Source organism: Temnothorax americanus, unplaced genomic scaffold, assembly GCF_048541705.1.
Source record: "Temnothorax americanus isolate GAGA-0224 unplaced genomic scaffold, ASM4854170v1 Scaffold13, whole genome shotgun sequence".
In the NCBI taxonomy this organism is placed as follows: domain Eukaryota; kingdom Metazoa; phylum Arthropoda; class Insecta; order Hymenoptera; family Formicidae; genus Temnothorax; species Temnothorax americanus.
Genome location: NW_027509264.1, coordinates 1,527,882 through 1,544,500, shown reverse-complemented (window position 1 = coordinate 1,544,500; position 16,619 = coordinate 1,527,882). Strand labels below are relative to the sequence as shown.

General features: G+C 45.2%; 1 protein-coding gene across 12 annotated transcripts in view; it reads left to right on the top strand.

Annotated features, from left to right (window-relative positions):
- Ten-m (teneurin transmembrane protein Ten-m) overlaps positions 1 to 11,147 on the top strand; it is a 514,620-nt gene extending 503,473 nt beyond the window's left edge. For 8 of the 12 annotated variants that reach the window (XM_077399999.1, XM_077400000.1, XM_077399997.1 and 5 more), the window contains 7 exons: positions 9 to 216; positions 1,787 to 1,813; positions 3,574 to 3,790; positions 3,909 to 4,744; positions 4,829 to 7,137; positions 7,317 to 8,070; positions 8,264 to 11,147. In XM_077399999.1, the coding sequence (XP_077256125.1) occupies positions 9 to 216; positions 1,787 to 1,813; positions 3,574 to 3,790; positions 3,909 to 4,744; positions 4,829 to 7,137; positions 7,317 to 8,070; positions 8,264 to 9,752 (5,840 nt within the window). In that variant the 3' untranslated portion in view covers positions 9,753 to 11,147. The remainder of the gene's footprint in view (positions 1 to 8; positions 217 to 1,786; positions 1,814 to 3,573; positions 3,791 to 3,908; positions 4,745 to 4,828; positions 7,138 to 7,316; positions 8,071 to 8,263) is intronic. The other 4 variants (XM_077400008.1, XM_077400002.1, XM_077400001.1 and 1 more) reach the window with 1 other exon arrangement.
- Positions 11,148 to 16,619: the final 5,472 nt, after the last annotated feature.

Sequence of the window (16,619 nt, the reverse complement as noted above, 5' to 3'; positions counted from 1 at the left end):
TCTTTTAGATGGTCTCATTGATTGCGCCGACCCGGAATGTTGCTCCAATCACATATGCCGCAGCAGCCAGCTGTGCGTTTCAGCTCCTAAGCCAATCGATATATTACTACGGAAACAACCGCCCGCCATCACCGCATCCTTCTTCGAGAGAATGAAGTTTCTAATCGACGAGGGCAGTCTGCAGAACTACGCTCGTCAGGAGACCTTCAACGAGAGGTAAGTTCGCCGTCTATCGTCGCGCGAGACTTTCCCCTCTCGTCCTTGCGACCAATGTCGTCGTCATGATCCTCGTCGTCAGCGCGTTGAAATCGTTAGCGAAAATTGTCCGTCCCGATGTCGATGTTGCGTCTACAGTCTGCGTGTCTCTGAGTAAAGAAATGAAATAGGAATCTCAACACATGCGCGATCACGAGAGAATGGCAGCATTAAATAGGAACACATTGACGCTACACAAGGTATCACACAAGTTTGCCACATTTTCTTTTGCATATGGATTTCTTGAACAATATAAAATTAATTTTATTGAGCGCTACTTTTCAAGAATTTCTTTATGGCGATTAAATTTTAAATAAAATTTTGATTGACGTAAAATTCACTGAAGACATTTTCGCGAGTGAGGAAATAAGATTTTATTATTTAATTTGATTCTTAAAGCTTCCAAGATTTCCCAGATTTTCAACAGCTTACAGCTCGGAAACTATTAGTGCCTCGACATCGTTAATTAAGGTCACATGTATTTCAAATTAGGCAAAGGATCCGTATGGCAAAGGAAGTGCATGGGGGGTGGGGGTGAGCCTGTGTAAAGCGTGAATCGCGAAGGTCGAAAAAGTTGCATGCTTGACGGGACGACTAAAGGTTATTAATAATACGAATATATGTACGGTCCCTTTGACTCGAGCCGGGAACCGAATCGGTTGAAAGATTAGTCGAGCAAAGCCGATCGATCTCTATTTTTAACTAAGCGGGAAGAAGCGCGCACACAGAGAATAGGGTCCCAGCTCTCTCTCGCAGGGACCCGGTAATCTTTTAGCTGCCTCTGCGCGCATATTACAAGATACACGCATACTCCTGTACATCTCTCTCTCAGTACACATGTATTACCGAACAGTACAGACACGAGGATGCATATACATAGATTTCAATATATTATATCTGCGTTGTTGTGACCCGTGTGAAATCACATCCCAACAGTTTTCTACATATGTTTTGTACGTACGTGTGCGCGAGCGTGTGCCCTGCACTAAGCCTCCCCCCCCCCCAGCCCTCGTCTCCATCAATCTATTTCTCTTTCTCTCTTTCATTTTCTTTCTCTGTCTATTCCGATCACAGTCCCTTACGATCTATCTATCGGTATATCAATCCAACCCCCCCCCCCCGTTCTTTCGATACTTTCTCTTTCTCTCTTTCTCATGTCCGTCCGAGTGGAGCTTGCGTGAATGTGTGAGTCCATGTTTAAGCCTCGAGCTTTTCGCTCATCATGCCGGCTAAGGGGGTAGGAAGGGGATACAATAACCGGACAGTTTTTTCTCCCCGACGCGTCGGGTCCATTGGAAGGGACCGGCAAATTCTAGTAATCCGGAGACGCGACGTATCGAAATTCTTCGTAAAAGCGGAAAGTTTTCCTCAGACTCTTCTATATTTTCATCCTCCTGCCTCTGGAAATCCTTTGATACTTTTTTTTCTCTCTCCCGACCCGTACCCTCGGTCCCGCGTCCTCCTCCTCCTATTTTCGCCTTTAATCGCATCATTTTAACTCGGCTCTGTTTTATCCGTGCTGCCCGGTCAGTATGTTCTGGAATCACTTCAACACAAGGTAAGAAAAACCAGACGCTCGACTAAATGAACGAGGATCCGTAATAAGATCCGTCGTAGCGGTAATAAAAAAATCTGCTGCTGTTTGATAATATTTTCGTGCATTTGGTATCTCTCACGTATCTGTACATAAATACATCCTGCATCCCGATCGCGACGAGCCGTGCGTGTGTGCGTTCGACTGCGCTTGAGAAGCCTTGACCTATCTCGATTTGATTGAATTTTCAGCAGGTCTCCTTCGATCGTGTATTTCACATTTAGAGTATCAATCGTCTCCAAGATGATAAGAGAGCTTGGATGTGCAACATCTATCATAGATATCAAGAATCATCGAGCATCAGGAGAGGATTACTCTCACTAATGCTAGTGATATCTACGTTCTCTCATTGACTTGCGGCAGGATACTATGAAAAATGAGCGAAATACACGATCTAAGAGTCTTTATCTTAACAGTTGGAACACATTCCACGATCGTTCGAGCTCGCACTTCGTCCTCCGTTATTGTTGAACACATTCTCATGTTGCATGGTTCAGTTACCTTTTGATTCCTACGTTGTGTTTCGTGCCTTTTACGTTGAGCTTCCGACTTTGTGTTATTCGTGTATATATAAATATATATATTGACTGTACTTATATAAGTAGTGACTTGTCCTCGACTATTATGCTCCAGTGCCAAAGAGGCACGAAGGTTCGACTGTCGTACACTATATTGCTTATTTAATAAACCACAGGCAACTACAGTCTGACAGAGAGATTCGAGAAAATCTCGTCGAAACATCGAAATGACAAAAAAGGAGAAGAAATGCACCGATCACGTTCGCCGTTATTCGTGCAGCGGACGGTCGAAGAGTCGAGTGGTTCCTCTTTAGCACTGAGAAGCAAAATTGACGAAAGTACATCGCGTTAAATATTCAACATATCTGCATACGCGGTGATTAATGCCCGATATCGAGATAATTATTAACCGGCGAAAAGATTCTGTCACATATACACACATATATAAATGGACACACATTACCCTTTGATGCAAATTCACCCTCGATTGCCCCTGTCTTTTTAAACATCCGTGAGACGCGCACTTTGCGTTTAATTATAGCGATTCTTTCCATCACAGATATCGAATTATGGATCAATCTTAAGGATCTATTCTTAAACCACTTGGGCCTGAAGCAAAACACCCGAGGTCTTTTCTGTACCCCTACTTTATCGCTTTATTGTAATAGATACAACTCACATCGAATTATAACGTATAATTAAAAAGATGTTCCTAATCTTCTATTAGCAGTAAAAAGAAGATTTTTCTCATTTTCTATCATACATTTGTTCATTATCTGTGAATTCATAAAAACAAAAAGGCACGCGTTTAATTTATCTATCAAGGCTGCGGTCCACTTGACGCTACAAATTTTTTGGAGCGTCCTTCTCTTTCTTTCTTCATTGAAAGAAAAGAGAAGAGGAATGCTTCGAAGCATTTGTAGCGTCAAGTGGACCGCAGCCCAAGTCAAGTTTTTTTTTCTTAACGAAATATTGAAAGTCAGACCTCTTATTGAACGTTATCAAGTGACAGTATTTTTTCGTCGGTATGCACTCGGAAGAGGAGATATCCGAGAAGTGTGAACAGTAAAACGTAGTAGATTGAGATTAGCCTAGAGAATAGCGATTGCTTTGTTGGTAGTGTACAACGAAGCACACAGAGAAATGATCTTAGACTATATACTCGCTCGCGAGCTTCCTGCGATTAACACAGTCGTTGTCTAACAGCCGGTCGGCAGTCATACGTGGTCGCGTTGTCACGCACCTTGGCACGGGATTGATGGGGGTGCGAGTGAGCACCAGCACACCGCTGGAAGGCTTCACTCTCACGAGAGACGACGGCTGGTTCGATCTCCTGGTGAACGGCGGCGGTGCCGTAACTTTACAATTCGGCAGGTCGCCCTTTAAGCCGCAGAGCCATATCGTCTTCGTGCCTTGGAACGAGGTGAGCCTGAATTTCTCACGATGTAATAAAATAAATTTATCGCGCGTCACCAGGAACTCCTGATATTCATCTTACGGTTAAAGACAAGATAATGAAGATATCATTTGTTTTGCTACAGGTCGTCATCATCGACAAGATTATCATGAGCACCGCCGAGGAGAAGCCACCCATACACGTTCCGCATGCGTGCGCGGCTCACGATTACGATCTCATGAAGCCGGTCGTTCTGGCGACCTGGAAGCACGGATTCCAAGGTGCCTGCCCGGACAAGAGCGCTATCTTGGCGGAGTCGCAGGTCATACAGGAAAGCTTGCAGATACCCGGGACGGGCCTGAATTTGGTGTATCACAGTTCCCGAGCGGCCGGTTATCTCTCCACCATACAACTGCAGCTGACGCCGGAAGTCATTCCGCCGACGTTAAATCTGATACACTTGAGAATCACGATCGAAGGTATACTCTTCGAGAAGATCTTCGAGGCCGATCCCGTGATCAAGTTCACTTACGCCTGGAACCGCCTGAACGTTTATCGTCAACGCGTTTACGGGGTGACGACCGCTATGGTCAAGGTCGGTTACGAGTACAGTGACTGCAAGGACATCATCTGGGACGTACAGACGACGAAGTTGAGCGGTCATGACATGTCTATTTCGGAAGTCGGCGGTTGGAATCTGGATATTCATCATAGGTATAACTTCCACGAGGGTATTTTGCAAAAGGGAGATGGCTCGAACATTTATCTCAAGCACAAACCGAGAGTTATTCTCACCACGATGGGAGATGGTCATCAAAGGCCGCTGGATTGCTACGACTGCGACGGACAAGCTTCGAAACAGCGTCTCTTGGCGCCCGTTGCTCTCGCCACTGCCGCAGACGGCTCCATCTTCGTCGGTGATTTCAATCTAGTCAGGAAGATCCTCGTCGATGGAACAGTTAGAACTGTGGTCAGACTGAAGTATGTAACTAATACTGTTTATAAAATAATTTTTATAACTTTTTTTTCATAAATTTAATTTAACTCTAAATTAATTTTTTTTAGCGCAACCAGAGTATCATATCGTTATCACATTGCTCTTAGTCCTCTGGACGGCGTTCTCTACATATCGGATCCAGAATCTCATCAGATTATTCGCGTTCGCGATACCAACGACTACACGGATCCCGAACATAACTGGGAGACAGTGGTCGGCTCCGGAGAACGTTGTCTTCCCGGCGATGAAGCTCATTGCGGTGATGGCGCTCTCGCGCGAGACGCTAAACTCGCTTATCCCAAAGGCGTTGCCGTTTCTGCGGACAATGTCCTATACTTCGCTGACGGCACGAACATCCGAATGGTCGACAGGGACGGCATTATCACCACCGTGATCGGCAATCACATGCACAAGTCGCATTGGAAGCCCATACCCTGCGAGGGCACGTTGAACGTCGAGGAAGTCCACCTCCGTTGGCCAACCGAGCTGGCGATCAATCCTCTGGACAATTCGCTGCACATGATTGACGATCATATGGTCCTTCAGCTGGCGCCGGACGGTCGCGTTAAAGTCGTCGCTGGTCGTCCGCTTCACTGCGCTTCGCCATCGGCCTCGTTCGACACGGAACTCGCGACTCATGCCACACTCGTGATGCCGCAGAGTATCGCGTTCGGTCCATCGGGCGATCTCTACATCGCCGAGAGCGATTCGCAGAGGATCAATCGCGTTCGCGTGATCGGCACTGACGGCAAAATATCGCCGTATGCCGGCGCCGAATCCAAGTGCAATTGTTTGGAGCGCGGCTGCGACTGCTTCGAGGCGGATCATTATTTGGCATCCACCTCTAAATTCAACACCATATCCGCTGTGGCAGTTTCCCCCGATGGGGTAGTTCATATCGGCGACCAGGCTAATTATCGAATTCGCTCGGTGACGGCAAGCATTCCTGATGCGAGCGGCGCGCGCGAATACGAAATCTATGCGCCCGACACACAGGAGATCTATGTGTTCAACCGATTCGGCCAACATATTGCCACGAAGAATATTTTGACCGGCGAAACCGTGTATCTCTTTACCTACAATGTGAACACCAGTAACGGTAAGCTGAGCACGGTGACGGATGCGGCTGGCAACAAGGTCTTTTTACTCAGAGATTACAGCAGTCAGGTAAATTCGATCGAGAACACGAAGGGACAAAAATGCAGATTGAGAATGTCCAGGATGAAAATGCTGCAGGAATTGAGCACGCCCGATGATTACAATGTTACCTTCGACTATCACGGACCCACGGGCTTACTAAAAACAAAGCTCGACAGTACCGGACGTAGTTACGTTTATAATTATGATGAGTTTGGTAGACTGACGAGCGCGGTGACTCCTACGGGCAAGGTAATCAGCTTGACATTTGATCTCAGCCTGAAAGGTGCCGTAGTGAAAGTCGGACAGAACAACAGGAAGCCTATCTCGATGCTCATAAAAGGATCATCCGTCGTTACGAAGATCGGAGAGGCCGAACAGAGAACGACAGTTCTCGCAGATGGTTCAGTCGGAAGAGTGACACCATGGGCTCACACGGTTAGCACCGACTCGATGCCATATTCGATTCTAGCAGAGCTCGAGCCTTTGCTGGGTGAGAGCTATCCCGTGCCAGCTAAACAGAGAACGGAAATTGCCGGGGATTTGGCTAATCGCTTCGAATGGCGATACTTCCTCCGGAAAATCCAAGGGAACAAGAATCGTGGCAACACGAAGGCGATAGCCCAGGTCGGCAGGAAGCTTCGTGTCAACGGTGAGATCCTGTTGTCTCTCGAATACGATAGAGAGACGAACACCGTGGCCGTGTTCATGGACGATCGGATGGAACTGTTGAATGTCACGTACGACAGAACGGCTAGACCGGTCAAGTGGGGACCGAGAAACGGTATCTTTGCCGGCGTCGAATTGGAATACGATCGATTTAGCAGATTGACAAGCTGGACGTGGGGTGACATTAGCGAAACCTACGGCTTCGACAGATCTGGCCGGTTATTCGAAATCAAGTACAGCGACGGCACGTCGATGGTGTACGCTTTCAAAGATATGTTCAGTATCCTACCGCTGAAGGTCACCACACCGCGTGGAAGCGATTATCTTCTTCAATATGACGAAGCAGGAGCATTACAGTCGTTGACCACACCAAGAGGACACATCCATACGTTCTCTCTTCAAACTTCTCTCGGATTTTACAAGTATCAGTACTATTCGCCGATGAACAGACATCCATATGAGATCCTTTACAACGACGACGGTCAGATTCTCGCCAAGGTATATCCCCATCAAAGCGGAAAGGTCGCTTATGTCTACGATCACGCTGGAAAACTTGAAACGACACTTGCCGGTAAGTGGCTCTTTCTAATATAATTTTGTCACAATAATATCTATTTCATCTTTATTTTTTAATTAAATTTTACTAGTTGTGGTTAAAAGATAAATATTGTTTATTTACGCTTAATTTGTAAAACAAAGACGTTAGAGACACAATCTGTTAATATAAATAATGCGAATCTCTTTTCTTAGGTCTCTCTTCGATACATTACACCTATCAAGAAACAACCAGTCTGGTGCGCAGCATCGACATCAATGAGCCAAACTTCGAGATGCGCATCGAATACAAATATCACGCCGGTATCGTGAAGGACGAGAAGATCAAGTTTGGCAGCAAGAGCGGCATGGATAACGCTCATTACCGTTATCAGTACGACGGTAACGCGCGAATATCCGGCATCGAGGTCGACATCAACGGCAAACAGCTACCTCAACTTCGTCTCAAGTACAACCAGAATCTCGGGGTACTGGAGGGCGTCGGCGATCTCAGGATATATAGAAATCTCTTCAACAGATCGGTTATGCAGGACAGTAGCAAACAGTTCTTCACGGTTACGGATTATGACGAGCACGGACGCGTCAAGACCGTGCTGATGAACATCCGATCGTTCGACGTATTCCGTATGGAGCTCGAATACGATAATCGCAATCGCATCAAGATGAGGAAGCTCACGATTGGAAAGGAGTCGATGGAGAAGAAAGAGTGGTCCAGAATGGAAAAGATCACGTATAACGCAGACGGTCATGTGCTGGAAGTAGCGGACACGGAGAACAATTGGCAGTACGCATACGACGAGAACGGTAATGTGATCGGCGTGACTGAACATAATGAGAAAATCGCCTTGGGCTACGATAGTGGCGATCGAGTGGTCCAGTACGGTGACGTTGAGTTCAATTCATACGATGGACGCGGTTTCGTTGTGATTCGCGGGGAGCACAAGTATAGGTATGTATTTCCTATTTTTATTTAATTAATTTAAGGATATAAAATTAAGATTATATTAAGATATAATATTTGTTCTTTTTCTATTTCTAAAATTACACTTATAAAATAAGAGTAAATTTTGCTGAAAGCTATTTTGTGGAATACCGATTGAAAAATGTTTTAATAAACGATGTGCGATATTTCTTTTCTTCAGATACAACTCGCGTGGCCAGCTGATTCATGCGTCGGAGCACAAGAAATTCCAGATCTGGTACTTCTACGATGACCGTGGCCGACTGGTGTCCATGAACGACGACCGAGAGAACATCACTCAATTCTTCTACGCGAATCCAAAGACTCCGGATCTGATAACGCACGTGCACTTCCCGAAATCGTCCAAGACGTTCCGATTCCTCTATGACTCGCGCGATTTCTTGATGACCGTGGAGACGTCCGAGCAACGCTTCTACGTCGCGACGGACCAAAATGGCTCGCCTCTCGCTCTCTTTGACACTAACGGCAATCTCATCAAAGAAATGCGGCGCACTCCTTTCGGCAAGATTATTAAGGATACCAATCCGGACTTCTATCTGCCCATCGATTTCCACGGAGGTCTCTTCGATCCCAACACCAAGTTGATCTACCTGAACAAGAGACTCTACGATCCGACTGTCGGACAATGGATGACGCCAGCTTGGGAACAGATGGCCAATGAACTCACCACGCCGACCGACATTTTCATCTATCGCTTCCGCAATAACGATCCGGTCAACTTTAAGCAGAATGTCGAATACATGACAGATTTGGGAAGCTGGCTAAAGCTCTACGGCTACGACATCTCGATGATGCTCGGTTCCGAGTACACGAAGCAAATGGTGTATCAACCGAGCGCGACCGTCACATCCCCGCAACTGACTCCGGACTTCGGCGTGATGTCCGGCCTGCAGTGCATCGTGAATCGCGTGCAAGAGAAGTTCTCTGACCTCGGTTTCGTTCCTAAACCTTTGTTGAAGTTGGAACCGAAAACGAGGAACCTCCTACCGCGAGTGGCACATCGTCGAGCGGTCTTCGGCGAGGGTATTTTGGTATCGCGCGTCGGCGGTCGAGCTCTGGTGAGCGTGGTGGATGGTGTGAACAGCGTGGTGCAGGACGTAGTGACGTCAGTATTCAACAACTCGTACTTCCTGCCGTTACACTTCAGCGTGCACGATCAGGACGTCTTCTACTTCGTCAAGGACAACGCGCTGAAGATCCGCGACGACATGGAGGAGCTCCATAGACTCGGCAGCATGTTCAATGTGTCCACGCACGAGACGACGGAGCACGGTGCGGGCACGTGGAAGGAGCTGAGGCTTCACAATCCGGACGCGGCCGTGGTGATCAAGTACGGGGCCGATCCCGAGCAAGAACGACACCGTATTCTGAAACACGCGCACAAACGAGCGGTCGAGAGAGCCTGGGAGATCGAGAAGCAGTTGGTGATAGCCGGTTTCCAGGGTAGGGGCGACTGGTCGAAGGAGGAGAAGGATGAATTGATCAGCCGCGGCACGGTCGACGGCTATGAGGGCGTCGACATCCACAGCGTGCACAGGTATCCCCAGCTCGCCGACGATCCCGGTAACGTCGCGTTTACCCGCGACACCAAGAGGAAGAGGCGGAAGAGCGGCAACAGGCGCAACAGGACTCACAGGCACGACTCGTGATTCGAGGACACTACGACGCGAGTTTGGAGTATAACTTGGGACTTGATTCGCGCGTGAATCCGAGTACTACGAAACGGGAGAGAAAGAGAGCAACGCGTTAATGGAAAATTCTGCCGCCGCGTGTCGTAAAATTGCAATTTAGCGCGAGCGGCCGGCGACGTCGCACTTTTTCTCTCCTCGATCCTTCTCTCGGTCTCTTCTCCCCGCGCTCGTCGTCGAGACGCGATGATCTACCACGAGCGACCACGGATGCGTCCCGTGTCCGAATGCAAACCTACCCCCGTCGATGTGCCATAAGCGCGTCCACGCGATCGCGATCTATCCTAGATTTCTAGATCGATCAATCGTGCGTGCGAAGACGGCGGGTGTGGGTGACGGATCGCGAAGTGTCAAAATTAAGCTAGTCGCATTATTAACGAAATGAAGAATATAAAGCTTGTTACACATGGTAATTAGTTTATAGGGAAGACAGAGGGACACGAGGAAGAGGGAGGGAGAGAAGGAGAGGTGGCGAAAATCGAGGTATTATAGGGACGAAGAGATGCGTGCGTGTGAACTTTCAAAGTGCCGTCCGCGACGAAAATCCGGTAGTGTTTTCGCGAAAAGGAGGGTGAGTGGGGAGTATGGAGTGTGTCTTGGACTTTTTCGGATCGTCGGTCGAATACAGCGTGCCGATGTCATTCAATAGGGTCTACAAGACACGAGTAAGCACGCACGCGGGAGCGAAGGTATCTCGAGGTATCGTCGCGTCGAGGTCGGAAGATGCGGGGCGAGAGGATAATTTTCAATACAAAAAGATACGCCGACGTTCTCCGAACGTCCAGTTATCTGGCACTCGGTTCGGGATGCTCTCACCTCGCATCTCTGATTGGGACGTGTCCGCCCCGCGGGGGTGGATACATCTAAACAAACTGTCCGTGGACGTCGCCGTAGATCGCGTCGCGAGACGCCGTAGGAAAAGCGAGAGAAAGAGAGAGAGAAAGAGAGAGATTGAAAGGGAACGAAAGAGAGAAAGAGAGAGAGAGATTGAGAGAGAGAAAGAGAGAGAGAGAGAGAAAGAGACAAAGGAGAGCAAATATACAGCAGATATTTTTAACAAGGCGCAAATTGGTGTACTAGATGCGAGACAAGCAATTGTAAATATAGCTACTCGAACTCTTAATGGTAAATGTAGATAAAATATCGTAATGTAACCCGCGAAAACGATCGTAAACTCAAGTGGAACTGTCGATACCGCTTTTTTATATGTATAGAAAGAAGAAAACACACATGCCACACACACACACACACACACACACACACACACACACACACACACACACACACACACACACACACACACACACACACACACACACACACACACACACACACACACACACACACACACACACACACACACACACACACACACACACACACACACACACGTACAAACATGTAAAGATATAGGAACTTATGCCCCCGTGATATGCTCGAACGCAAGAAATGGGGTAAAGTCGCAAAGTTATATCGGACGCGTCGCGATCTTTTTTCGATAAAAAAAGATTAATAAATAACACGAGAGATTCTGTCAGGAGAAAACGCGACGTTCGCGCGAAACGGACGGTTCGCGTTTAAATCTCGACCCAGGCCTACGCACGATTGACACACAAGTACACAAGAAACACACTATCGCTTCAAATCGGCCGGATGCATAGCATGATCGGCAACGTTATCTCATTGATTTTGCTGGCACGTGCGAACGTGTAATTGAATGAGCCAAGTATAAATGTGACATCTAGAATCGAAATCTATCAAGGTCCTAAGATCTATAAAAAAAATTCGGAATTTATTTTAAAAATATAATTTCTTTAATATTTAAAGTAAGAGTGTTCATGGAGTTTTTACAAGCTTTTAAGCAAGTAAAGTGATACACTGATTTCCCAATAATAAAAGCAATACCTAGTCAATGCAAAAGTTCTTGAAAAATGGTATTAAAACAAATTGATATCAGAAAATGATCAAAAGTGACAGTGATCACTTTTATCGTTTCAGAATTGTTGCACTGCTCCACTTATCAATTATACCCAATTATCTGATTTGAGTTTGATAGATAGATTTCAAACTTGATGAATTTTGATCGTGACTGCCTGAGCGAATCTACCGATTTGTCGTAGACAACGTAGACACGTGTAAATAGTATCGTATCACGTAAACGTGTAAGAACTATTGCGACGTGATATCGTCACGTAATAAAAAATGACGTGACGCGACGTGACGAGACGAGCGACAGTCGTAACGGGATGCGTCGAAGTAATAATGTCCAGAAGAAATAATAATATAATTAAAAATAATAATAATATACGATAACGATAAGTAATAAGAATAATAATTAGAGTAATAATAATAATGGGAAAAAAAACGATAATATATTACCATTATACGGAAAAATGCCCCGCCTATCTTTCTACTAAAAATGAGAAATTATTTTTTGAATTGTGTCGTCGAAGAAGTCCTATGTAACCGTGTGTATGTGGGATCGCCCTGTGAAAAAAAGAACCTCACCCCCCGCGCTCCGCCGAAGAGAGCATCCCCAGGAAAAAAATAGTTGGATTAACAAGAATCGATATATGCAGAGAGATTCGTTTCGTCAAGTTATAAATTCCTAATCCTCAAAATATAGGGGATTGGTTTTGCGATGATTGAATTCTTTTTCTATATCTCTTAATACGTGTCCATTCAATTCTCATCGGGAAGGAAAAAGAATATAGAAACTTTCACGAAACGTTTGAAACGTGAAATTTTTCCTTATTAATTTTCCATTACGGGATTAAATTCCACATCAGTGCTTTTTCTCTTTTCAGTTAAGTTGTTAACGAACCCGACCTCTTATAACGCATTTTTAAGACAAATCTCCCTGGCTTCGAAGATCAAATATTTCGCCGAAATAAATTTCTTTCGATTCATCTTAATTCACCTATCTTTTACAGGGCACAACCTTAGCCCCTCCTCTCTATAACTGATATAGCTGAACTCGTCGGTGTTTATCAATATTGGGTAAATAAGGAAAAAAAAAAGTAAAAAGTGTAGAAGTCTGTGGTTCGGGTCGAATGAAGTAACCGACTAATAGAAAGTAAAGAATGCAAAAAAAAACGAAATATAACGCATAATATATATATAAATATATAGGAGTACACGGTGAGCCAACGTGCGAGCCAACGCAGCTCCACCACGTTGTGTTCCGCGTAGACGATATATATTAAAAGGAGAAAAAAAAATAAAAATACATAATCATAACTACAAACGTACGTATTAGTTGACGAGTTAACGTGGGGTTTAGCGAACGGTTAAGGGAGTGTGCTAGTGAACCTTACAAGTAACATCGCTGTACATATCTCTGTTGGGCTGTTGTGTATAGCCGACAACACGCCACTATTCCGCGAAAGTAGTCTTCACGTCCTCGCATCATGAAAGATTTTTCTACCACGAAATCACAAGGGATTTTAGCGACGGGGCCTCATTGATTTGCAACACTTAATTTTCACACACGACCATACACATTTTTAATCTTGCGTCATTTTTTCCAGATCAAAGTTACGAAAATTCTGGCCTGTCCATATCACTCTCGCACGCATCGCTTTTAGAAAAAAATAGATAAATTGATAGGAACCATTGTATGTTTTATATTGTAAAGACGACTAACAGACACGCCGCTGGGATTTTTGTTATTTCGCGACACGTTCTGTCTAAACGTCTTGAATTTGATAGAATAATTTCGGCTTCTTCGAAGGGGAGCCCGAGGCTGGACGAGGCATGTCGATCTGTGATTCATTCCATATGTCAAACCGTCGGCGCAGAGGCAAAATTTTATTTTCCTCCGTATAAATAGAGTAAGGGCGAAAATTCAGTAAGCTTTGACGCGGAAAATTGCTCAGCCATCAAAGCCTCGGGAAACCCGGCTTCAAATACACAGGCTCGCCTACATTAACTCCTCGAAACCGTAGTTAAATTGCTTCGGAGCGATTTTCCTCGACATTAGTGTAATCTCGAGCAAGTGATTTTCATTGTCGCACCGGGACGTGTACGTTGTACGTTGAACTTAATATTCATGAGATGTAAAATTATTTGCTCAAGATTATAAAAATACGGCGTTGGAGAGCAATAGTTTTTCGACCCCCTCGGTAACTAGAGGGTTCAGCTTCATCCAATTCAGCAACGGAGAACATTGTACGAGAATGCGTTTTTATTCGCTAATATCATTTCTCCAGGATTTTAACTTCCGTATGTTAACTTGAGAGGAAACAATTTGATTTTTATCATGGAAAACTGAAAAGTCTCAAAATTCTTTTACGGCCATTGTCGATTTAAAGCGGATATCTTTAAAGTAAATAAATGAAATCGTCTCTCCCCAACAATGTTCTCGGGCGTGACCTTGGATGATGCGGGTCCCTTCGATATCTGACAATCTTCTCGGCTCCGGCGAGCTCGAGGGGATGCTATCCCGTAGCGCTTTGTTACTGAGTTGCCCATTGACACGCCGTTATCCGACACGCGCGCATTGTCGTTCGTAGAGAAGCTCAGCATGTGTGTGCGGCAGCGGCTTCCCGGCGTGGCGGCCGGGCGGTCGTTGCAAGCGGTTTTCTATGTGTGCTCGTCTACTTGCAAAAAAAAAACGATACGTAAAAAACGGGAGAGAGAAAAAGAAACAGAAAACGATACGATATGTTTAGGAAAAGAAGAAGTCCTGTACTCGAGTTAACTTTACGCTTAGCGCATATTTCCTTCGAGCGTATAGGAGCCGCCTGGATGAGTTCCGGTCCCCCATCGGTTTTTTCCCTCGGCGCTTTTGTTCATGAACCCCACAAAGCGGACGTGTCCCGGCAACGATTTGTCCGACCGAATTCACATTTTTATAATAGAACAATCGGACACGTTATTATTGTAATTTATTACTGTAATTTATAAGAAAGACGTAGATTCTAAAGAGAAAAATTGGAGCATTCAGCTTGTTTAGTAATTCTGACGTAAAATATAGTTTTGCGAGAGACCTCGACGAAACTATACGCTCGCGTTCACTGTTAAATATTAAAGGATGAAATTTAATATACCTTGTTAAATAACATTTTGTTATTTTTAACTACCATGTGTGTCGAAATTTATTATTCTAACGCAAAACGGTATTATTTTAACTTTATTAGTTCAGTTAAATTAACATTAATTTAGTTGAATTAATGACATATTGAGTAGGAGCAGTGGCGATTTTATAGGAATGATTGAAAATGATTTAAATTGAGTACAATTGGCTATGAATTTAACACTGTTTGCTAAAAGCGCGATTTTGCTTCTTCGATTCCCAATGTTTTCAAACGGATCCGAGAAAATCTCCGAATTTACGCCGGGAGATTCTCGAGAAACCCAATGATACATGTTCATACCCGAATGCGAATCCCAAATACCTCGTGAGCGACATTGCGGAATCGAAGGCGATCGAGGGAAGATAAAAAAAACCCGGGGGAGAGCGCGGGATTCCCGGCGCGGCTCGTCGCAGGAGGATGCAAAATTTATTATTGTTACGCCGGATCGCGGTCGGCGAAGCTCGATCGACACCGCGACTAAGGAAAAAAAAAGCAATACTTCGTAACTATCGTGTATGTCTTTGGACGCCGCCGAAAGTCCGGCGGTAGAACGAGGGACGACGATAAATATGTCAAAAGTGAGGAGAGCGTGAGGAAGGATGCGTGAGAAGCTAAAAGAGAGCGCATGAGAGAAAGAGATATATATAAATTAATATATATATATATATAAATATATAAATATGCGAGTTGCGTTATAACGATAGTTATTGCGAGGGGAAATGAAGGAAATCATGCGCTTTTTTTTATATACATATATATAAATATATATATAATGTATACAGGCGAGCCGCGAGAGATACCGCTCGTCGAACGTGCTCGTCGCGCTTCTTTCTATACGCCACCGAGAAATTTGCGGCGGTCGCGTGATATTTCGTTTTGTACATATATAATACGACCGATAAAGAATGATATATCGTTCCGTTCCGTTGACGATGGAGCGCTTCTCGTGGCCCCGCGAGCACGGAGTTCCCGCGATACTTCGGATACGGTAAACGCATTTAAAGGACTGCATAATCATCGCAACGAGCCTCATCTAGGTCGCGTGTCGTGCACGTTGCAATCATTTTTCACGCACGTGACTCGACGCGTGTCGCCGTATCCAAGAATCACCGAAAGGTCCAAACAGAGAGCTCCAGTTGCGAGAATTATCCTTAGGCTTTTAACGTACCTCGTGATGATCGACTTATATGTTTATTTCTATGAATGCAGATTAACTTTAATCTCGGTTTAACTTATTTTCTATCTTTTTTTTTTACCAAAAAATTAGAAAAAGAGTATAGAGAGTAAGTTAAATCGAGATCAAAGTTGATCTACATTTGTAGAAACGGATATTAATCACCTTATCGTACCCGAAGCGTCGCGCGGAACCTCCGTCGTCGCTCGCGAGCGGCGAGATGAAGAAGAGAGCTGCTACGTAAAAAGAGGAAAAGCTACAATCGTACGCGACATATTGATGTTGTTAATTAGGGTACCTACAATTATCCGTAGCGATGGTAGTTTCGTACACCCGTGCCCGCAAAAAGAAAAGAAGGAATCATCTTACCGTAGCGACCTTTATACTTTCATATAAGGACGACGGTCAATTTATACGCAGAAGAGAGGAAACGGAGGAAGTGAAAAATTTTACTGGCATCTATTCTTGGCATTGGCGTGACGGTGAACGCCGCTCGGGTACCCGGCACCCGGAATCCTCGCGAGGGACTCGAACGGCGAACCGGCGATCACCGACACGGCCGATACACCACGCTCG